Source organism: Aulonocara sp. 'chitande type north' Nkhata Bay, linkage group LG10, assembly GCF_057382095.1.
Source record: "Aulonocara sp. 'chitande type north' Nkhata Bay isolate Kocher_YH1m ecotype deep benthic linkage group LG10, A_spYH_male_GT1.1, whole genome shotgun sequence".
In the NCBI taxonomy this organism is placed as follows: domain Eukaryota; kingdom Metazoa; phylum Chordata; class Actinopteri; order Cichliformes; family Cichlidae; genus Aulonocara; species Aulonocara sp. 'chitande type north' Nkhata Bay.
This window is the reverse complement of record NC_141353.1, coordinates 28,274,061-28,297,993: the sequence shown is the minus strand read 5'-3', so window position 1 is coordinate 28,297,993 and position 23,933 is coordinate 28,274,061. Positions and strand designations below refer to the sequence as shown.

Below are 23,933 nucleotides of genomic sequence, written 5' to 3'. Positions count from 1 at the left end.
ATACAACTTTCTATTTTTTCCTTACTTTACGACATAATGCTACAGTACCACAGTATAAAGCATTTCAGAAAATTAAATGAAAATGAATACAATTGAAAAAATCTTAGTGCCAATTAAACCAAATCCACAAGCAGATGACTGGCGTATAATTTTATAGGGATTGTATGTATCATAGATTTGTAATTTCATATTAGATGGGGGGGTTTTTTGGGTTTTTTTGGGTTTTTTTGTTTTTTTTTTGAGGGGGTAAAAAAAAATATTAAATACAAAAATATTGTTTTATAACCCTGTCAGACCAATGGCGCTGTAAGATTTTAAAAAAATCCACAACAGTGCAATAACACAATATAATTTGGCATATGCTAACAAAGACATTGATTTTCAAAAATATGCACCCCAGGCTTGTGGGATTTACAAAATTTGACTGAAGAGAAAAGCATTAAAAGTAAAGAAATGTCCTGTAAATGTTTATGTTAATTGATTTTTGTTGCCTTAAATTTTTTTATTTATTTGGGGATTTGTTAATTGATTAATTCAAATTGCCCATTGGTGTGAATGTGAGCACGAATGGTTGTCTGTCTCTCTGTGTTAACCCTGCGACAGACTGGCGACCTGTCCAGGGTGTACCCCGCCTCTCACCCTATGACAGCTGGGATAGGCTCCAGCGCCCCCGCGACCCTGAAAAGGATAAGCGGAAGCGAATGGATGGATAATTTTTATTTCATTTAATTAAATGAATCACACTCAGTCTAATAATCTTTCTACAGTATTATATACCTATTATATATCACGCCCTTTTAAATACATAATTAAATGCATTGTCCCTAGAAGTAATTTTGTTTAATAAATCTACAATAAGACTTGAGAGAGATGTCTTGACTTTCCAATCATAAACCTTTTTTAGGGGTAGTTGTGGCTCAGGAGAGCAGGTCGTCTACTAATCGGAAGTTTGGTTTTTCGATCCCTGCCTGCTCCAGTCTGCGTGCCAAAGTATCCTCGGGCGAGCTACTAAACTCTCTCGATGCGAGTTGCTCTCGATGTGTTCAACGGACTGTGAATGTTAGATAGGAAGCACTTAGAAAAAGGAAAAACATTCTCGGGTGAATGAGACATGTTTCGAGTGCTCGAGTAGAAAAGCACTATATAACAGCAAGTCCATTTACTAGTTTTGTTTAGGTCACTTTGCTGTTATTGGACAATGAAAAACGGGAAATGTGGGGCAAAAACAAAAACAGGGGTATTACTTGCAGTAAAGGTTCAGCTTGCCTGGAATTGAATGGGTCAGTCACTGGTCATGGCATTTGCACCCATGAGGTATGCTTTGGAGAAAACCACTCTCTGTTTTGGGTAGCTTCCAAAGCTCTTGTTTAAACAGCGTGCAGAGCATCACAATGAACACAATAATTTGTACTAACATGGGGATTGTCCTAACCCAGCTATTCATAGTGTCATAGCCCTCCAAATATTAATTAAAGGTATTTAAAACACAGACGAGCCCACTCATGACACTGCAGTATATACAGAGTAGGCTGTCAGTTTTTATTAATACCACTGATCAATCTATTCTTATTATTATACGTGTCGCTCTCTGACAAATACTCTTAGATACAATATAATTTGATTTGTATTTTTATTTTGAAAAGCTGTGTTCCCCTTTGAAGCGAAATGCACATCTTGAACAGTTGTTTGTGTACTAAAACTTCAGTCTGTCCAACACTGAGGTTCTTTGAAAGGCTATTTGGGGCATTTTGCACATAGTGTCCTTATCACAATTTACCCGGATCCAACTGTTATGACACTTTGGGCAAAAACTGAAAATGATAATGAAAATAATATTCTATTTAAATAGAATAAGTAGTAGACTTTATTAGTGTGTTTTGAAGCACTATAAATCTTAAACCCAACAGAATATAAACAACGATGAGCAAAAAAGGAGCAGTAATAAAGAAGAACTCTTCATGTGTTCCCTTATGTTTCAGAATCCAAACGAGCCTCAGGAAACTCAGCAATTCTAGCAGAGCGAGAGGAATAAGCTCTTTAATCGATGGTTCTCTGGCCTTTGTTGACAACGACAAGTGTCACATCAGGTGTCCTTTTGAGGAAGATTTATTCCTTATTCCAAAAGAATTGGACAGAAAAATCCAATTAAAATGGAATCTGTCAGGACCACAATCTCTTTAGATTGAATATAGGGATGCAGACTCCCTCCATATCTCAGACATGCCAGATAACTTGCAGATCACACAATTTCCTCACAAGACACGCAGGCGAACCATCCATTCTGTGTGTCCTCCCTTCCATTCCATTTATAAGTCGCGTCTAATGGCCGGCGGCCATCCACAGAAGTTCAAACACCAGAGTCTCTAAAAAACTTGTAGGAGTTATGCATTTCTAATGTTCATAATCATGTAAACCAGACAAATTTATTGGGTGACAGAGAGGGTGGGATGAGAAGTCAGAAATATGCACCTAATGCACTTTAAGCACTGCCATAAATTAGTTAGCATACATTTCATGGTTGATACATATTTAACTTCCCCTCCTATGTTGTCAGTGGGAGCAGAGTTTATTTTAAGGCAGATTCTTTCTGGGAGAGTCTCTCAGAATGATGATGGGGTAAAAATGATGTGACCACACTGATTACACAAAAGTTAAGTACAGCTGCATGCCTAATGAAGTTGACATGGTGTTAATGCTCTTGATACAGTTCCATTCACTTCAGCTGTCAATGTCATAACAAGCTTAAGTTCATTGTGCTACTGTATTCAACAGTCTAATTCAAACCCAAACTGCAAAGCAGTGTTTACATGTGTTGTGAAGGGTCAGTGTGGACGCTATACTGAGCCATTATGATCGTGTAATGAAGGCATGCTTTTGATTTAATACAAAATTTTCTTCTTTTTGTATACTGAATGTAATATTTTGTGCTTACCAGACTCTAAATTAACAATTAAATGTGCAACTGTGAGGTTTTTAAAGTTGTTTCTAACATTTCTTGACATTGCGAGTTACATTAGCCTTTTCTTCCACAATCATCAATTTCCTTCTGAGGATTTACAAATTGGACTGATAGATAATTAGATGTTTGCCTGAAAGCAGTGACAAAATTTCGCTTGAGGACAGTTTTAAGAATGTTTCTTCATTTGGCTTTTAGTGAGTTCTGTGGTGATTGTGTTACAGAAGCAATAAAAAAACAGTTTATTTTTCTGTGCTGAATGGATTGTTTTAAGAATGTGTTGCTACATGTGGTCGTATATAAAGGATAACATGATAATACCTCAGTGGAGTCTGTGTACCTTTGAGCTTAAATTTGTTTCTTTCTTAAAAAAAAAAAAAAAAAGGTTTAATCTGCGGTGTGTTAGTCTTCCCACCTAAACTTGCTGAAATGAAATGTCTGTTTGCCTGTTTGATTACAAAAAGCTGAAATAAGACAGATTGTCTACGCTGATTGCAGATTTTCATTGTGGCTGTAAATCAATGCTTTACAAAAACAAAACAACTTCACCCTCAAGCCTGTAACAAATCCACTATGTGAAGTCACACTTTTCCCCACAAAGATGTAATATTTCTCATTTCTAAGCCCCCACTCTCTTGTGTTGCGCATCTAAAAAAAGTGACAATAAAATCACAGCATCCAGTTGCAATGCTTAAAGAACAAGCAAAAGCAATTTGTGAATTAAGAGAGTTTTTACATTTTTTCCCCAAATGCTGAAAGTAAAACATAAGTGCACGTTTAGGTTCATCTAAGCATATATCCCTCGATTATTTGCATTTTAATATAGTGCCATATTTTTTAAAATCTCCCATTAGGATATGACAATGATCAAATACCAAAGAGTAGCACTTTTTAATGAAGAAATTAGATAGATAGATTAGATAGATATAAATTAGCAATAGAGGGAAAGTTTGCTCATTAATTACTTCAATAATGTAGATGACCTTAAAACATCCAGATTCATGAAGCAAGGTTGTAGGACAACATCCCCCTTCTCAAAAACAAACCTCAAAAGCTGAATATTTCAGGATTAATTTTGTGCTGATTGTAGTCAGAGTGGTGCATAGGTGTGCATAGTGGTGCACATTTGTAAAATATAGGAAGATATGTGATCGATTTGATTTAATAACGTGAAATGTTTGAATATTCAACTGACTGATTATTAGTTACAATGAACAGTTATCAAAGCTTAACTGCTAATCTTTCACTAGTAGAATTCCTGCAGACTGCTGAAGTATTTCTAATATTTCCTAGATTTCTGTGTATACTTCCAGGTTAGTTCAGATAGGTGTGGTCTTCTTTTAAGTTCCAAAGTTCACGTAGGCATCGGGGTGGCGAAGTGATTAGGGAGACCTCCCTTCAATGCAAAGTCAATATGAGCATGACCGGGTCCATGAGTGCAGCTGTGTAGAAGACAAAGCTTTGACCTCGTTGTTGAGGTGGGATGGTAGAAGGAGTTTCACACAGTGACGCATGTAGACGAGTGTGCTTATTACCACTGCTTGCTTGATTTTCTGTGCCATTTGAAGTGAACATAAATTCACTCCTCAATAAAAAGCCCTGTTCTCTAAACTTTGCTTTATAAAGCCTTTGAAAGATCAACATGCTAAACTAGCTCAGGCAGCAATTATTAATTGAACATTTTTAGCAGCCTGGAAATAATGAATGTACAGCTACAGAAGATAACCTCAGAGAATACTGCCACTTGATTAAATGCTGTTTCCAAGAACTGAGGGCTATGCTAAAGTTAAACAGAAATGGAATAGAGAAAACACAAGAGGACAAATTATTGTGCTAGTGTATATTTATATTTAATCATATATATAGTCATAAAGTCTTGGATAGTTCTTGATATTTTATTACATGAGAAGTAGTGGCAAAAGGAAAAACTTAAATTCAAAAATTATATTCAGAACCATGTGCCCGATTTAAACAAATGATTCTTTATTTTTTACAAATAATTTGACAACACAGCCAATAAAATTCTTCACATTAGGAAATGACGGTATATCTTCCAAAAACAGAACAAAGGGAGTATGTGGATTGTACCTTTTCTCCAGTTTTATTTATTGAACACACCATATTATTTTATAATTTTTATTTATATCACCAAATCAAAACAAAGGTCATATTAAGGAGCTTCATATTGTAAGGTAAAGACTGTAAAATAATGCAGAAAACCCCAACAATCTGGCAACCACATGCTTGCTCCCCCTATGAGTAAGAGTGACAAAGGGAGGAAAACCTTCCTTTTTTATGTGATTTTATGTGATACACTGCGCTCAAAAATCTGTTAAAATTTTTTCTAGTATGACTTTGGTAAGCTACGAAGCCGCACCGCTTGATGGATTGTCGGAGCAGTGTGGCTACCGTAGTCAGGAGCCTCGCGGAGTAATCAGCTTAGCTCACTAGTTTACACCTAAACATGATGTAGCATGTTCTGACTGAGGGATTTCTGAAAAAATTAAAACGTGAAGCTCTGCTATCACTCCCAACATAAATGAAGACAGAAAACTAAACAGCAGTGACGTTTGTAGGGTTACTGAAGTTGGACTAGCTGGTATATAATGATGTGCTACAGTATATCACTCACTGAGTGAGATGACAAATGTGCTTCAGGAACACAGCCCAGACATAGAGCTGGATTAAGGTCCCTCCATTGCAGCTAAAGGATATTGAAGTTGCAGCTGTGCATGAGTGACAGACAGTGTCTCAGTTGCGAGAACAAGTTCTATTTTTTGTGACCAGTATCGTCCATCTCCCAAGTGATACTTTGCAAAGGTGGCAAGAAAGTCATGTACTCTTACGATGTGTATGAATGTTTGAGATAAATATCCTTTTGTTAGAAGCTTTCATCATGGCAAGTTGTGCATGGTCAAATGGAAAGGTCCTAGTGGAAAGAATTAACAGGCCACTCTCAATTATGTATCTCAAGCAGCCAGTGTGGAATCCCCATCCATTATAAATCCAGAACCACATCCCAGAGGTTACAGCCTCTGTTTCTTAATATCTACTCTGACTCCTTATGTCATCAATGGATACATGAATGAGGGGTTCTTTGGTTTGCTTTTATGTCTGTGTCGGGATGATATTGAGAGTGCTTACAGAGAGCAGGGATTGTATCTGGTCCTTTGAGGCATGGTGTGAGGAATAAGCACAGAACTGGCCAGGGGCTGTAAAACAATTGCAAAAGATTCAATTGGATTTAAGGTTAGCCTCTGTTCATGGATCCTGCCATATCCAATCCCCTCTACAGGCTCAGTTTCATTCAGTGGACTATATAAGGCTGAGGCCTCTGTGTCTTGGTCACACGCCACGCGCTATTTTGCATGTATACATGGAAGTCATCCACAGTTTGCTATGAAAGTGCTATGTTTAGCAGATTTAAACACCCATATATCACTGTCAAGATAATTGCAGTACCTCTGTAAAATCACCCGTAACAAATGAGAGCATGTCTGAAAGAATTTCTCACACCGGCGGGGGCATTGTTAATCAGAATCAGAATCAGAATCAGAATACTTTATTGATCCCTGGGGGAAATTATTTTTTGTTACAGTGCTCCATTTTAAACCAACATTAAGACAAGACAGACAATACACTAACTAAGAATAGTACAATATATACATATATATACATACATACATACATACATAAGTCACTCATAAATAAATAGTTGGAAAAGAAACATGTGTAGCTGTAGCAGCAAACAGTGTGTTAAGTGGATGCGTTGTACAGGGAGATGGCCACAGGCAGGAATGATTTCCTGTGTCGTTCAGTGGTGCTTTTCGGTAATCTCAGTCTCTCACTGAACGTGCTCCTGTGACTGACCAGCATGTCATGGAGTGGGTGGGAGGTGTTATCCAACATTGTCTTTATCTTGGACAGCATCTGCCTCTCCGACACCACCTTGAGGGAGTCCAGCTCCATCCCCACAACATTGCTGGCCTTACGGATTAGTTTATTAAGTCTGTTGGCATCTGCGACCCTCAGCCTGCTCCCCCAGCATGCAACAGCATAGAGGATCGCACTGGCCACAACAGACTCATAGAAAATCCTCAGCATTTTCTGGCAGATGTTGAAGGACCTCAGTCGCCTCAAAAAATAGAGACGACTCTGGCCCTTCCTGTAAAGTGCTGTGGTGTTTTTAGCCCAGTCCAGTTTATTGTCAATGTGTACTCCAAGGTATTTATAGTCCTCCACAATGTCAACACTGACCCCCTGAATTGAAACAGGGGTCAAGTGTTTCCTGGTCTTCCTGAAGTCCACGATCAGTTCCTTGGTCTTTGCCACGTTGAGCTGCAGATGATTCTGCTCACACCACGTGACAAAGGAGTCGACCACAGCCCGGTACTCTGTCTCATCATCCCTGCTGATGCATCCAACCACCGCAGAGTCATCAGAAAACTTCTGAAGATGGCAGGTCTCTGTGCAGTGGCTGAAGTCTGTGGTGTAGAGGGTGAAGAGGAAGGGGGAGAGGACAGTCCCCTGTGGTGCCCCTGTGTTGCTGATCACCTTGTCAGACACACACTGTGGGAGACGTACATATTGTGGTCTTCCTGTCAGGTAATCAACAATCCAGGACACCAGAGAAGCATCCACCTGCATCGCTGCTAACTTATCACCCAGGAGGGTCGGCCTGATGGTGTTGAAAGCACTGGAAAAGTCAAAAAACATGACCCTCACAGTGCTCGCCGGCTGGTCCAGATGGGTGTAGACACGATTGAGCAGGTAGATGATGGCGTCCTCAGTTCCGAGACGAGGCTGATAAGCGAACTGAAGGGGATCCAGGTGTGGTCTTACTATGGGTCGCAGCTGGTCCAGGATGAGCCTTTCCAGGGTCTTCATGATGTGGGAGGTCAATGCCACGGGCCTGTAATCCTGGGGGCCACTGGGACGTGGCGTCTTTGGTACAGGGACGAGGCATGATGTCTTCCACATCACCGGGACCCTCTGCAGACTCAGACTCAGCATAAACAGTTTATGAAAGACTCCACACAGCTGGGGGGCACAGGTCTTGAGGACAAGGGGACTCACTCCGTCTGGTCCAGCAGACTTGCCTGAGTGAAGTCTCCTCATTTGCATCTCAAAACAAGTGAAAAAGGCTGCAAAGTGTGTAGATGCTCAGGGGAATCTCAGAGATTGGAATGTGTGCTCATCTTTTCAATGACATGTAGTGATCATTTTTTTAACACTAATGTGACATTCGTAGGTGGACTTGTAGCAATAAATTTTATATGATAACTTCAGTGTTCCAAAATGAAACGTATTCAATTTTAAATGCTATTCTGGCTCTAAGCTCTAACAGGAGTTGTGTTATCCTTCATGGACCAGTAGCCTCCTCATCTGAATTGTTGACAGTGGTTTAATGATCCGAGAGGCTTTTTTGGCAGCGACTGGTTTAGATTAACTTGCAGAAATTGAGTCAGCCAGAACTTCGCCTCGAGGCACCTCAAAGCCCCTTGGCTCCAGGATTGAGTGGTTATCGCCATCCATACTTAGACTAAAATATTCTCCAGATATAAATCACACTTTAATGTCTGCACAACAAATGTGTAAATCGGGGCCAGTTTTGAGCAGAAATCCGAAAACTCGTTCAAATGGGTCTATTACAACAACAGTTTGGAGAATCCAACATTTCAGTTTCTGAGAAACAAAATCGGCATGTTTCAGAAGCTCATACACTCCAAGTAGTAAACACAGTTATCACAATGACAAAATAAATTCTGTCAGTCTGCCAGAGGAGGACAGTATATGCCACAAATGAAAGGTGCAAAGAATGGCAGAGAATGAACAACGCCGATCTTTTCAGAGAGCTGGGAGCTGAGCTGACCCCTGTTTAAGACTTTATTCTTATCAGTCTAACCCACTCGTGCAGTGGATGGCCTTCCTTTATAAAGGACTGGCATTTTTGCTCACTTACTTCCTTTATGACTCTTTCCTGGCTGATTGTAGGCTATGCAGCGCAAGAGATATTTTCGCTAGGTGATCTTTAGGTCAACATAAATGGTAGTGTGTGATTTAATTGGTTCAAAAGCAGCTACAAAAGGTCTCAGGCACCTTACAGGAATGAGGGATGTATAAATTGTATAAATCAGAACCAACTGTGACACCATCTTCTTACAAGGTGAACTGCTATGCTTCAGAGATTATCATGACCAACACATTGATAGCTTCCTAGCACCTCTTACAAGTAGCTTCTTTGCTGACCAAAACTGATGTGAGCCACATATGTATATCACTCACTTTATTGGTTAAGAAAATAAGTAGGAGAACAAGAAAGACAGAAGAAATACAGCCTGCTTTACACAATGGGGATGATATCATTGAACCAAAAACAAAAACCAAAAAGAGCTGTTCATAAATTCTGTTTCCTACTCAGGATAGAATTCAGAAATATTGTGATATTTTCACTGTTATTCGTGTTCTTGAGCTTCACAGCAACGCAGTGGGACGTTTTCTTTGAAATATGAAACAAGGTGGTTCGTGCAGTACGTGATCTTCATTTAGAGAAACGCTAGCATTAAGTGAGTCCCCTTGTCCTCAAGACCTGTGCCCCCCAGCTGTGTGGAGTCTTTCATAAACTGTTTATGCTGAGTCTGAGTCTGCAGAGGGTCCCGGTGATGTGGAAGACATCATGCCTCGTCCCTGTACCAAAGACGCCACGTCCCAGTGGCCCCCAGGATTACAGGCCCGTGGCATTGACCTCCCACATCATGAAGACCCTGGAAAGGCTCATCCTGGACCAGCTGCGACCCATAGTAAGACCACACCTGGATCCCCTTCAGTTCGCTTATCAGCCTCGTCTCGGAACTGAGGACGCCATCATCTACCTGCTCAATCGTGTCTACACCCATCTGGACCAGCCGGCGAGCACTGTGAGAGTCATGTTTTTTGACTTTTCCAGTGCTTTCAACACCATCAGGCCGACCCTCCTGGGTGATAAGTTAGCAGCGATGCAGGTGGATGCTTCTCTGGTGTCCTGGATTGTTGATTACCTGACAGGAAGACCACAATATGTACGTCTCCCACAGTGTGTGTCTGACAAGGTGATCAGCAACACAGGGGCACCACAGGGGACTGTCCTCTCCCCCTTCCTCTTCACCCTCTACACCACAGACTTCAGCCACTGCACAGAGACATGCCATCTTCAGAAGTTTTCTGATGACTCTGCGGTGGTTGGATGCATCAGCAGGGATGATGAGACAGAGTACCGGGCTGTGGTCGACTCCTTTGTCACGTGGTGTGAGCAGAATCATCTGCAGCTCAACGTGGCAAAGACCAAGGAACTGATCGTGGACTTCAGGAAGACCAGGAAACACTTGACCCCTGTTTCAATTCAGGGGGTCAGTGTTGACATTGTGGAGGACTATAAATACCTTGGAGTACACATTGACAATAAACTGGACTGGGCTAAAAACACCACAGCACTTTACAGGAAGGGCCAGAGTCGTCTCTATTTTTTGAGGCGACTGAGGTCCTTCAACATCTGCCAGAAAATGCTGAGGATTTTCTATGAGTCTGTTGTGGCCAGTGCGATCCTCTATGCTGTTGCATGCTGGGGGAGCAGGCTGAGGGTCGCAGATGCCAACAGACTTAATAAACTAATCCGTAAGGCCAGCAATGTTGTGGGGATGGAGCTGGACTCCCTCAAGGTGGTGTCGGAGAGGCGGATGCTGTCCAAGATAAAGACAATGTTGGATAACACCTCCCACCCACTCCATGACATGCTGGTCAGTCACAGGAGCACGTTCAGTGAGAGACTGAGATTACCGAAAAGCACCACTGAACGACACAGGAAATCATTCCTGCCTGTGGCCATCTCCCTGTACAACGCATCCACTTAACACACTGTTTGCTGCTACAGCTACACATGTTTCTTTTCCAACTATTTATTTATGAGTGACTTATGTATGTATGTATGTATATATATGTATATATTGTACTATTCTTAGTTAGTGTATTGTCTGTCTTGTCTTAATGTTGGTTTAAAATGGAGCACTGTAACAAAAAATAATTTCCCCCAGGGATCAATAAAGTATTCTGATTCTGATTCTGATTCTGATTGTTGTATTGGCTGTGCAGAGCAAAAAGAAGAGTGAATGTTGGACTACCATTCGTCAGATATACAGAAACTTTCCTGCAACTCTCAGAACTTTGTAAATAGGCAATTGCTTTTCTGCTTTGGAAAGCAATTTCTTTCTTTAGCCAAGAAGCGAGTTACTGTAGATAAAGGATTTTACATCAAAACACAGAGTAGAGAAAACAATTGTTACTGTAGAGCCAGGATTTTGAGTGAAGTGTGAGCAATACTGGATTACAACCTGTGCACAGCAGCTAACTTTCATGCTGCCCCAGACACTGGGACCCGAAGAGGCTTGGAGCTCACAGTATTCCAATCAGTTTGTGCACATTTGATTAATTGCAAATTTGTTTGTAAATATGGCATGGAAAGTAAAAGGACGATATGATTGGAGGTGATGATAGGGAGCTTTAGGTGACACATTTTATTGCATTATCTCGGGCTGAAGGACAGTTAATAATAGTGTGAATAATTGCAGTGTGCATAATTTGACATAAACTGCATCCAGCCAGTGTAGACTTGCTACTTGGGCTTTGTAATAGCAAAACAAAACCTGGTGTACTGTGAGGAGCACAACCTTAGAACAAACAAGCAGTAAAAGAAGCTTATAGAATCAAGTTCTTTTGCTAGTAATGTTCCCTTTCGCACAGGTTTGATGTGAGATGCATTCAAACTCACTTTATGGCTTCAAACTGGAGCTTTACTGTAAACAAAATGGGGTCATGATTCAGTGAAAGATAAACTGAATGTGAACAGAGAGGGCAAAAAATATCTCAGTGGGATGCGCTGATTGTGTTTCCTTTTGAATGTGGACATGAGCGTGAAAAAATCTCTGTAAAAGAAGCACTTTGGCATTGTAAAGATTGTTTACACAAACTGCTGCTGTACTTGGTGTGTTGGTCTTTTCGCCATTAGTATGCGAGGGAGTATTCTGTAGCTCTGCAGTGATTATCAACTTGGTGAGATGCAGGGCCACTTCAGGGTCAAACAACGAAAGAAGACAGGGGTAGTGGTTTAACCCGTTTGGCCTCATTAGTTAATTAGGGTGCAGACCGGCAATTTCACTCATACTGGCCTTTGGACATACAGGCGCTTATGTAGATATTAGACGGACTCTTATTATCTGTCTAAGTTAAATGCATTTTTACATGTACAGTTAACCAGTGTTGGGAAGGTTACTTTTAAAATGTATTCCACGACAGATTACAGAATACATGCCCCAAAATGTATTTTTTTAATGTTCTCCATTACGTTACTCAATAAGTGTAACTCATTCTGAATACTTTGGATTACTTAATATATTATCATGCTTTTTACAACTTCATGAATGTAACATTGCTGTGTGATTTATTACTATTACTGAAGGCTATACCATACCAATAGCAACTAGATTTTTAAATCTTAATATAAAATGAGTAACAGTAGGGTGGACATTAGGTAAGGCTGCACTTTTTGCAGCGATCTCGTATAGTAAACTATTCCGCGCGTATATAAAACAGGGTCGTGGCTCCGAACTGTAGTAAAGGGACCTCTGGCTAATACATTGGGATTGTGTCGGGCTCGTAGCCGAAAACTAGCTTTACTTTGTTGTCTGGGTCAACTTTGCTAGCGAGAGAAAGAGAGAGGCGTTGAAAGGCTGCTCCAACGGAACTTGTTGTTTCGCAGGAAAACACGAACACAGTGTACAGCCGAGTCTTAATAGCTTACTTACAGCTGGGCTCGTCAGGCACTCTTTTTGGCTGCAGTGGTTATTATTATATTTACATGCTTCCATTTCCCGTTTCTGCTCGGTGACAACTTGTACTTTTCTACTCTTTATCTCCCTCATCACACTCTCAGACACATAACGGGTATGGCAGTCCATGCTCCCTGCAGCACGGACTACACTGCCCATGAGGCTAAAATTCGATGCCTGTAACAATTCGATGCCTGTAACACTCTGCCTATTGCCTTCATATTAAATAATTTTTGTGAATAATTTTTTAAAATATTTCTTCACGTCATTATGCGGGCCACAAGTCCAGGTCACATTTTGATTGAGACACAGGCATTAGAGCCTCTTAATGCGTGTTTTGTTTGGGTTTCCACCGGCGTGGAATTACATAAAATAGAGAGGGCATAGCCTTATGAAACAGGAAAATATGTCGTGTAATCCATTCATTTCAACAAAGTAACTGTAACGGAATACAGTTACTCATATTTTGTATTTTAAATACGTAATTTAAAGTTGAATCTTTTCCACATTTCGTCTTGGGTACCTGCCAATGATGCTAAATAAAAATGCAACAAATACTCAAATTTTGTCCTTTAGAAGGAATTTGTGAGTCCATTTTATGTTTGCTGTACTTTCCTGTAGACCAGTAGCTCTTCTTCTTCTGTTTCTTAAACTTTTACTCAATGCTGGCTCCAAAAGGAAGTTAATTTCTACATCTGTTAAGTATCTACATGTGCGCCATGCACCCATAAAGACTATGGATCCACCATGCTAACTGAGCTTGCTGGTGATAAAATGGTCACAGCCGTAGAGGTACAAACCAAGGGGTGTTGTCACAGTTACTAGTTGTAATTACAGGTGATGCCAAATTGAAATAGTAAGGGCTTTTTTAATTACTGGAGGGAACTTATGGCTTCCAGGAGTCAGGAAAAAACAGGTCACCAAAATTGCATTTGTTCTTGGGTTCTTGTGCGCTGATTGAATTTTATGTATCTGTTTTTTTTTCCAGAGGTTTAGTTTAAAAAAGTTACAGCGACTCAGTAGAACAGAAGTTATTGTAGGGATGGTGTGTTCAATAAAGGATATACAGTTTGAGAATACCTGGTAGAATTCTTGCTAGAAACATGGAGAGAAGTTTCTTCAACTTTGCAAGGGTCTCAATAGAGAGCACAGGTGTGATCCTGTGAGCTCTATAGAAACGTTATTCTCTTATCAAGCGATATAAGTAAACTTTGCTTGACTGACAACGCTTTAAGTTGGGAGAAGAAGGCTTTGTAGACAGACCAGAGATATGCGGGTGAGGTTTTATCTGACATTCGTACTTCCTCAGTGATTAACACTTTATTTTTTTCAAACCTTGGCAGGATCTCTGCTCAGGAATTCTGAGCCTGAACTCTTCTTTAAATCAAAGCAACATATCCACTACTTTAAAGGCATAAAAGCCTGTAGAAGTACCTCATACAGAGAACTAAAACCTGAAGGGACGAAAAGGCGTGCACGTCACTCCATGGCTCTTTTTTTTCCATTTTAATAAAGCTTGGATTTTTTTATTTTAACTTTGAAAGAAGACATTGCAAGATGCCAAAAGAAAGCACAGTAAGACTTCAGAATGGCCTAGAAAGACCAGCGCTAGTGCAGACAGAGTATTTTCCTTTTTCAAAAATGCTCTTTTGTTACTTGAACCCATTTTTTTATGCTAATGTAATTATTGTTTTGTTGAGAAAATCTGTTATAATTTCTGCCCTCCCTTCACCTAAAACATATTACATTTTCTTCTTCCGAATTAAAGCTTGGCCTCACTTGTATTGCTTTTAATTATATTGCACCAGGGGATTTGACCTTGTGACAGAAAGACCCTGCTGAAAGTTAATTGGTAGGAGCTGTGGCATATTCAGGTCAGGCCAGATTCAAATTACTTGGAAATACTTTTCATGATCTGCTTTAGCTGAGAAGTGCAATTGGTTGAGTGTGTGAAATGTAGGACAATAATCTGAAGCTTTGGAGAGCTAACCTTTGAATTCTGCCAGTCTCCACGTAATAATCGGGATGACCACTAGTAATGGTATATTGTGCGTGTTATAACAATTATAAACAAGCTACTAATAGTGTAATGGAATTATTACCATGTGAGACATCCAACTTTTTCCTATTCCTGATCCGATACAGAAATATTAGCTTAAAGTATGTACTGATGCTAATTATTGATCTGATATTATTATATATTATTAAGCTGTTTTCCTAAAATACCAGAAATCATTCCGGTTCAACTCAAACATACCCAATTTAATAAAAAAAAAATGTTGCAAAAAATCACAACTATAGCGTTTAAATTGACTGAATTTGTACTTATTAGTTAGAAAATAAATGTAAGCAGGACTAAATGGATAAAACTAAAAATGTATTTGTGTTATCCACCTGTCATCCAGCTCACTGTGAGTCATAGACTGCTGTGTACTGCTGTCATTTACGGTCACGCTACTTTCTCCTTTCCTCCTCAGTCTGCCACACACACGCACACACAGACACACACGTGTATCTAAGTGACTTCAAACTGGTGTCACTTTGCCATTAGCTTCCTCCGTGCTACGTTAGCTCTCCCAGTAGCAACCCACAGCTGATGATGCACGGTTGTTTCCTATCCAGCCTTTCGATTGGACCGATACCTGATTGCACAAGTCCAATATTTGGGTGCCTAACCATTACAGAGCTTTATTAATGCTGATCCAAGTTTGTTCTGTATGCACATATAGGTTTGTGTAAATATTCATGGCTCTTTAGGGGGGCATTGTCAACTTTGGTCAACCTGTATAAGTTCCTCTTCACCCGGTGAGGCGGATGTGCTGTGAATTTTCATGTTGCCCTTCAACATCCTGAGAGATTGACTCTAGATGAAAGAAACCTGCTGCTTTTTCTATAGCAAAATGTCAACGCTCAATAAATACATATTTAACCACAGCTATCAGAAGATGATCAGTTTCCTTTGTCGATCCTTGAAATCTTACTTTCCTACTTGTATGCCAGCATAAAGCTGAAATTCCAACTTTGTTCACACAATATTTATAAAAATGGTGGGGCACAATGCCAAGCAACTGCTGAGCACAGTCTTGCTCCTCAGTGAATGACCCCTTTCAGTGTTTTAAATGACCATATCTCCTTTCCTTAGGAACCACCCAAGAGCTCTTTAGACAAACTTTTTACACGTTTTTACTCCCACTGCGGGTGAGGCCAGCTACTCGGTGGTGTAATGCATACCGCAGCCTATAGCGTTGATACAGAACTGTAAATGTTTGCCTTGTGTTTTGTAATCTTTAGCCATTTCCCCTTTTATTACCACAGTCGGCTTTACATGTAATCTCTTCACAGCCAGACCTCTTGCCGTAGCCGTTTTCCCTTCGACTGCCCTCTCCAGCCTTTCAGCCTCTTGCACAGCATTCTCCTCACGATTTGTAATTAGGTCCTGTCAAAACGAGAAGGCTTAAATTAGTCAGATCAAAGAAGGACATACTGGCCTCTGTTTAATATCCAAATATTTATGAGGGAAGAAGAGCCTTTATTGGAAATGTATCACGGTGTTGTGTATTTTAAGGAGGACAGATTAGACTACGCATTTTTCATCAGAACTTGAGGGCAAATATAAAGTTTGAAGTTGGAAGTAGCCTTTGCTCACACAATAGTTTGCCTCAAACTTTAGTGCAAAAACAATCTGAAACGTGTGAATTCTGCAGCACACGTTTGTGCTCTTCCACAATGACTTTTCTCCACTTAAAATGCACTTGGAAGGCAACTCAAGTGCTGAAGGGTTGGAGGGGATGCTGGTAACAACCATAATCCCGACAAAGCTGATGCGGTGAATGACTGAAAGATGTGAGGAGAAGGAGCTTAGAAGGTAACACGTCTATGTCAATTTGATTAAGGCCTGACACCCACACGCAGCACATGGAAACAGCTGCTTAGTATTTTGTGCAGTGCCTCAAAGTGCAGCAGGTTAATGATAAGTGGAATGTGCGTCTGTAAGGCTAATTTATCTGCTACTGAAAAACAAATTAGAAGCATAATGTTCAAAGTTAGCTGAGGTAGGAAAATGGCTTTAACAACTGTTATGTATATTCATTGTTTACTTGCAAAACTCGTTTCCTTTTGAAGTTCCAGTAAGTGTTTAGAATTACTTCTGGGTTATACTTTTACTAATAGGAAGTTTAAGCTATAGCCTCAAACGTCAACAAATCAAAACACCAAAAGAGGGACTATATTTTATCAGAATATAAGAGACAACATGTACAACATCTGGCTTTAAGTTCTACATATATATTGATTAAATTTCATTTTACTAAAATGTAAAAGTACTGTAAACGCCAAGCTGACTGGAGTCTTGCAATAGAAATGCAGCTCGCTTAGGCTTTCTTTCAATCAGTATACACTGCAGGAAAGATCAGAGAGGTTGTGTTTTTCAGGGCAAGGAAAGGACAAAAACAAAACGACATTGATGGAAACTAATAACAGGCCACAACCCCCTTTGTGTAGACATCTTGTAAAGGTTATCAGGGTGAAAAACTGCTAGAAGTAGTGTGAGTTGTTTTTGTGGATTGATTGGCAAGTCAGAGAAAGTCAGAGAAGTAGAGTGAAAAAGTTTTAGAGTGTTTGAGGAACTGAAACTGAGAAGTAATTGTGGGAATGATGACTTAGATGGACTTATGGAAAGAATGTAGGTTTTGACAATTGCTGCTAGAACTCTTCTCGAATTTTGTAGAGAAGTTTCCTAAAGTTTGCAAAGGGGTTCAAAAGGGAGCTTAAGTGTGGGTTTGTGAGGTGTATAGAAATTCTATTCTCTCGTCAGGCAATACAAGCAGACTTGACTGATAAAGCTCTGAGATGGCAGAAGATTTTAGGCTAGATTTTATCTGACATTTATGCTTCATCATTTAATATTTTAGAAATTCACTGTTGCTGCTAAATATTGTGTGATGGATGAGAAGTATCATTGACCGATTTATGATGATGGCATGATGCTGTTATCAGCTGATATTAGCTATTTGCTGATCAATCACTATAGGCATTTAAAAATTGTATAAGGGGCAAGAGAAACACCCTTCAACCAAGCTGACGTTCCATACTTTATCCACCAGAGGGCACTATGCAACTTCCCTGTTGGTAACAACAACCAGCTAATCCAATCAGATTTAGGCTAAGCGTAAACAAGTAACTTAAAAAGATAAATTTGTTTGTTTTAGAAATATTAAAAATTAAATTATAATCATATTAATCTCTGACTGACAAAATAGTGGCTTAAATAATTAAACTCGCTATATAAATAATATAGCTATACTATAATATAGCAAATATAATCTTCCTCCAGTGTATCAAGAAGGATGCTGCAAAATGTTTTTTGCAAATTGCAGTTTGAAAAGCAACCAGAAATCCTTATGCCTTAGTTTAATAGGGCATATCCAATAACAGTTTCAAAATAGAGTTTGACACTTTCCTGTCTTCTTTCTCTTTCAAATGGAAAGAAAAAAGTGTCCCAAAATATTCATATAAAATGATGGAGCTCTAATTTGTGATCAGAATTGCCTCGTAATATCTCAAGAATTCAGCTATTTCCTCCTCCAAACAGCCAGATGGGAATTAAGGATTAACCTGTCTAACCAATTTAGTATTAAATTAAGGAATACAAAATCTCAGAGAAATGTGTTTCCAGTTGGAAAGCTTTGAGAGGGTAACATTATGTGGTTGGCGTGTGCTTGGAACCTTCATGGCTGACATTTTGACATTCTTCCAGCCGCAGGAAGAAAAGAGAAATGTAAATCTTGGACACAAATGACGACATTTTCATCTGTTCTTGTACGTCCCCAGCATATGTGCTATTGATGTGTAGCCCTACACAGCACTGTCTGCTCCATAGTGTGTGCTTACTCCGACATGACTTGCATGTTAAGCACCAACAGCTGACTGTTGTAGCCTCCTTGTAATGGAGCCAGTCACCACAGGCTGCCAGGCTGCAATTAGGCATGCAAACCTCCTGATCCAAGACGGGACAGAAGCTGCTTCAAACTTCAGGTTTTTTCCCAGCCAACCTGACAACTTCTTATTTGTTCTCTTTTCAAATTTGCACATCCTAAAATGAAGTAATGACAGCAATGTGGCCGTGTATAGATACTTGTGCTCTTACATAATTTGGCATTAAGGAACTCTGTGGTTTAGATGCTTAAAGAATGTTTACCAGCAACAGGCTGTAAACTCCATAATCCTCTTGCTAGAGAACAGTCAGCACTGCCATTTTAGTTTTGGTCATTGTTACTAAAGCCTCACAGGCATATTTGCTTCAAAGTATGGACAGCTTAGCAGTAGATTAATACACTATTACTAATCTCGCCTCTGAGCTTACCATAAGTAGCTCAGCTTTTTGGGCTCTTCCATCTAACTTCTTTTCTTACTTTGTCAAATTAATAGCATAAGTGGTCAGCACGGTTGGCAAGCTGTTCATGCGTGAATGGGCATTTGTCTATGTGTGGAAGTGTATGTCGCTAAAGAAAAGGTGTATAAATACTGTAACCCTCATGTATGGTCCATGACAAGGGAGTAACCTGCAACATGAGCACTGAGGTTTGAGTGTGGAAGCTGCCATGTGTGGTTAAACAGTTGGATACAGTAGAATAGAAAGGCTATGCTAAAGAGAGATGGGGTAATTTTTATTTATGCAAACTCAGAGGTCGAAGCTGAGCTGCTATGCTGTGGGTGATGTAAAGTGAGATATTCACCACCTGTGCACAAACTGTTCTAACGCATTACAAATATTTAAAACAGCAATTTGGCCATCGGTGCTTAAAGAAATGTTGTATTTTTGTTGTTATTTTCCTGTTTGTGCAAGAGAAACAAAGAAATCGAACATATGAAAAAGTTACTCAAGTCTTTTGACTCGCTGTAAACTAAAATACAGCCGTTGCAATCGATACATAGAATCTGATGACTGACTGAAGTTAAGCCCCTAACTTCTCTGGTCTGCTCATTAGCTACAACATGCTTCTCTAAAAAGGGACACAATGCTTAATTTAGCTCCGAGATAAAAGTTGTTGCTAGAATGGAAGACATGTGTGCATGCTGCAGTGCATCTGATTGCAACTGTGAAAATTATACAGCATCTTTCTGCCATCTGTGTTTCTCTGAAGTTTAAATTTACATTCATTTATAGAATTTTTTTCTGGCCCAGCTTACCTTCAGTATACTTTTATCTCTGTGAAAACATGCGGTTGCAGTGACAGTAAATTCTGTTTATCAAAAAGCAAGGTGATGTGGTTATTGTGCATGTGCGTTAGGAGTCGAAGGAAGACTAAAGGGAGACTCTTCAGAGTAGACAGAGAGGTTTATGAGTCTTTAGAGGACTGGAAGTGAGGGACAGGCTTAGAGGATGGGTATTAGATTGGTGTCATGAGAGAGCATGTTAGGGCAAAGATAGCTTCATCCTTTATCTGAGCTCTCTCCTCACAAAACCAAGCACTTCTTTCTTTCCTTGCTTTTAATCTACAACACATCACTTTTGCTTTTATGCTCCATGCTGTATATTTAGCTGTGAGATGCGTGAGGCAGATTTCTTTGTTTTTTTTACCTGCTATCTTATGCCACTAAATCATGCCTAAATATATAATTGTTCCCTTTTTCCATTGTGCTCATAATTGTAATGGAAGCTAATGTTGGATTATTTTAACATTAAAGTTTTTTATGAAGAATATCTTTTATGTTTTTACAGTCTTAGGGCATCTGGATCATATCATTAGATGCAAATTGCAAATGCAGTTAAAATTCCCAGGAGCATTTCATTTGAGCCCAAATTGCAGCAATCAGATACTTTTGAGTGTTCTGGGTGTGCTTTGCATTTGTCTCACCCCAGCATTGATTTAGCATTAAGTTACTTGTGTAATCTTTTGATCCTTGCAAAACGGTTTAATCTAGGAACCGCATCCAACCAAAATCCCTATCTGAAAACTCATTACACCTTTCAAAAACAAGATCTTTAAAAAAGCAGCTCTTCAAAATCACACCTTTTTATTTTTGTTTGTTTAAATAACATATTTCAATTCTTTCACAGTTAGTTTTGTATACTATAGATCACACCTGGAGTCATCCCCCTCACTTGAATTTCTTTGCCAGTAGATTCGTGACTGAAGCAGGGCTGCGCTGCTTTTTTATTACTCTGAGCAGAAGCTTAACATTACCCATCTGGCACCGGGGTAATCAAGTTTTGATTTCGATTCTGATTTGATTGATTCTCAGAGCTGGCTCTCATGGAATATTCAGCTTCTGCCTTATATTTTGATGCTGTTGAGATGAATATGAATAATCTTAGGTACGAACTGCTACAAAGAGAAATAATTCACTTTGTAGTTAGTTTGTCAGCAGCTTTATGTTTGTGTCTTTGACAACAATAGTGGGCCTGGGGAGATTCTTTACAATACTGCAAATGACAAGTGAGACAAATGATCAGCAAATCTTTGTTCTGTTGTGTGCAGCGCAAAGTGTTTGGTGTGTACTTACTGGTACCCACTTTTGAAAGTGCAATTTCCTCTCAGTCGATCTCATGTCACAACTCACATTTGTGCAGTGATTAAACCTGATGGCTTACCTTTACTAAATCTTTATTTTTAACTTCCATGGTTGGCTCTCATCAAAGAAACAGTCGCACTCGACACTTTCAGCCACCACTCCATCCTGGAGATACTGCACAAGTGCCCATGTAGACACACAGACTGAGAAAGTGGATCTGGGAATAGCTATCTTTCCCACACTGCCTGAACTCCTTTTTGTTGTCTTTAGTGTTGCAGATATGATCAGTTGGTTTTGGGCCAGTGTTTTTAGTCTTAGGAGGCATGGGTATAGCATGGTATCTGGGATCGTACTAGATGAGAGAAGGAAATGGATATGTTGTTGTCTTTGTATCTACCTCCAGCCTCTAAAAGCAAACATAGTGGTTTTTCATGCCTCTGCAGCCTGTGTGCTGGCTTGGAACAAAGGCTGGTTCATTCATGTGGCAGATGCAGTGTTTTACTGCAAATCAATATTTGTGTGAAGGGAATATTATTCACACTTTGAACACATGTATGAAATCAATACTTGTGACTGTCCTTGACCATGATGATTGCAGCATTTGTTTCCGGTTCAATTTAAGAACCAGTGTTTACATTTTTTTTGACGAGTAGCATAGTTATGCCAGTACCTCTCTACCGATCTATCTCATCTACACCATTGCCTAAATGCATCAAGTTGCTGCCATGTGATTGGCTGATTTGCGAACAGGTGTACCTAATAATTTAGCTGTTCTTATTTGTGGCTTTGCACTGTTCATGTGGACCATGCATTTCACAGTGTCTTACAATGTGTGTAAATATGATGAAAGGGACATTTTGGACCCTTAACAGCATTCCTGAAATGTTTTAGTCAAGCATAAAAAAAGAAGAAGAAAATACGGTTGGCCAAAACACTGAGAACCATATTGGTTTCAAAATGCTTCTAAACACAAAAGCACATTGTGTGTCTGGATGCGGTGTTCACTCTCCTCACTCCAGAATTATGGCTGGGGTAAAGCTTCACACCATAATGATGATGACTTTACACATAAAATGTGTATAGGAGAGAAAGAGCAGCAAAGGTCTTTGATGTGACATTATCTTCTTAGTCATGCAGGTTTTTCTGCAATGGCGAAACTGTAGCATTACGAAACAATGCCACATTGTGCTGTGATGATAGTTGGCTACCTGTCTATGAATGGCAAGTCCTCGCAAACCCATGAATCTCCTGGTGAGAATTGAGCTGAGACTGACTCACTCATTTGTGTGAAGTGGCGACATGCTGGAGACTCCGCGGGACTTCTCTGTCAAGCTCCGATCACGATTCTGTGGTATTTCTACTTCACAGGCTTTGCTTTAGTCCTGTGCCACATATCATTGAAGATAGGAGTCATATATTAAACCATGTCACTCTAAAAAGTCATGAGATCCCTTGTAGTACAGTGGAGCACTGGCGAGTTAGGATTAGCTGATCAAGCCTTTGAAAATCAATTCAAATTTGTTAGGGTGCATGCAAGCGTTTCTCTCTGCTCTTTTTAAATCTCATCTCTGTCACTGTAGCTTTAGCTGATGCTGAGAGAAGATGTGCATTAGAGCCTTTATGGTATTATGTATTCTTAAGCGTCTGTAAACAGAAGTCGGGATGCAAGAATGCTTCGGAGTGGCTTAGTTAGGTCGTTTTTATAAGGTGAGCAAACAAATGTTAAGTCCGCGTCTCGCCTAATTTAGTTAGGATTTGTCCTTCTTTAAGAGTTCAGTTTATCTTTCACTCTGCTACTTTTTCTTTTATGCTGCCTTCAGGTGCCAGCTTTGTGCTTTGAGTGTCAAGTGTCACAGAGGAAATCAGATACACAATTCACTAACAACAAAAATGGAAGTGTTGGTAGCAAAAGGTACAGTTTTGCTTCCTAGGGGTAAATCGCAAATTATAAATAAGGGAAAGCAAATTCCAGAACCAACGTGTCCTTGCTCAGCAGTGCAGGTTTCAGTTCACAACATGGTGCAAAATAAATACATACGCCACAAAAGACGCATATTATTTCTTCTGTGAGTTCCTTTGCTTTGTGGGTGCAACTTTAAACTCAAACACATTTGCACATTGAGATGTTGCACTCTAGTGAGCATAGAAATTACATACAAGTGTTTGCCTGAACATGGTTGTTCCTTTGAGCAGGCATGGCCATTTCACTTTGAGTCTTGCCTTATTGTGTCTCAGCCCCGTGTCACCGTTCCTTTCGATTGAACCAGAGACTAATTTATATTTTGTCCTGTCTTTTTTTCTTCGCCCAGCTGCCATTCAGGTGGAAATTACTCCACCACAAGGGGAGATCAGCGTAGGAGATTCCAAATTTTTCATCTGCGAAGGTAAGAGTGATCTTCCTACATCCCTCATTTAACACGGCTTGATGCAAATGTCACCTCATCTAGCAATATTGGCAGTATTTATTGAGGTAATTTGATGAAAGTAATACAAGTTAGGTTAAATAATGAGATTGGTGTACTGGTGGAGGAAAAAAGAGAAAAAGATCACAAGGATAAATTGACGGGCTTATTCTGTGGAGGTGGTGGGATGATGAGATCTGAGTC

The 23,933-nt window shown here is 39.7% G+C and overlaps 1 protein-coding gene across 7 annotated transcripts in view; it reads left to right on the top strand.

The window, feature by feature from the left end:
- The window catches only part of ncam1a (neural cell adhesion molecule 1a), a 274,256-nt gene that overhangs the window by 168,517 nt on the left and 81,806 nt on the right, over positions 1-23,933 (top strand). For all 7 annotated transcript variants that reach the window (XM_086309417.1, XM_086309413.1, XM_086309416.1 and 4 more), the window contains exon 2: positions 23,637-23,711. In XM_086309417.1, the coding sequence (XP_086165543.1) occupies positions 23,637-23,711 (75 nt within the window). The remainder of the gene's footprint in view (positions 1-23,636; positions 23,712-23,933) is intronic.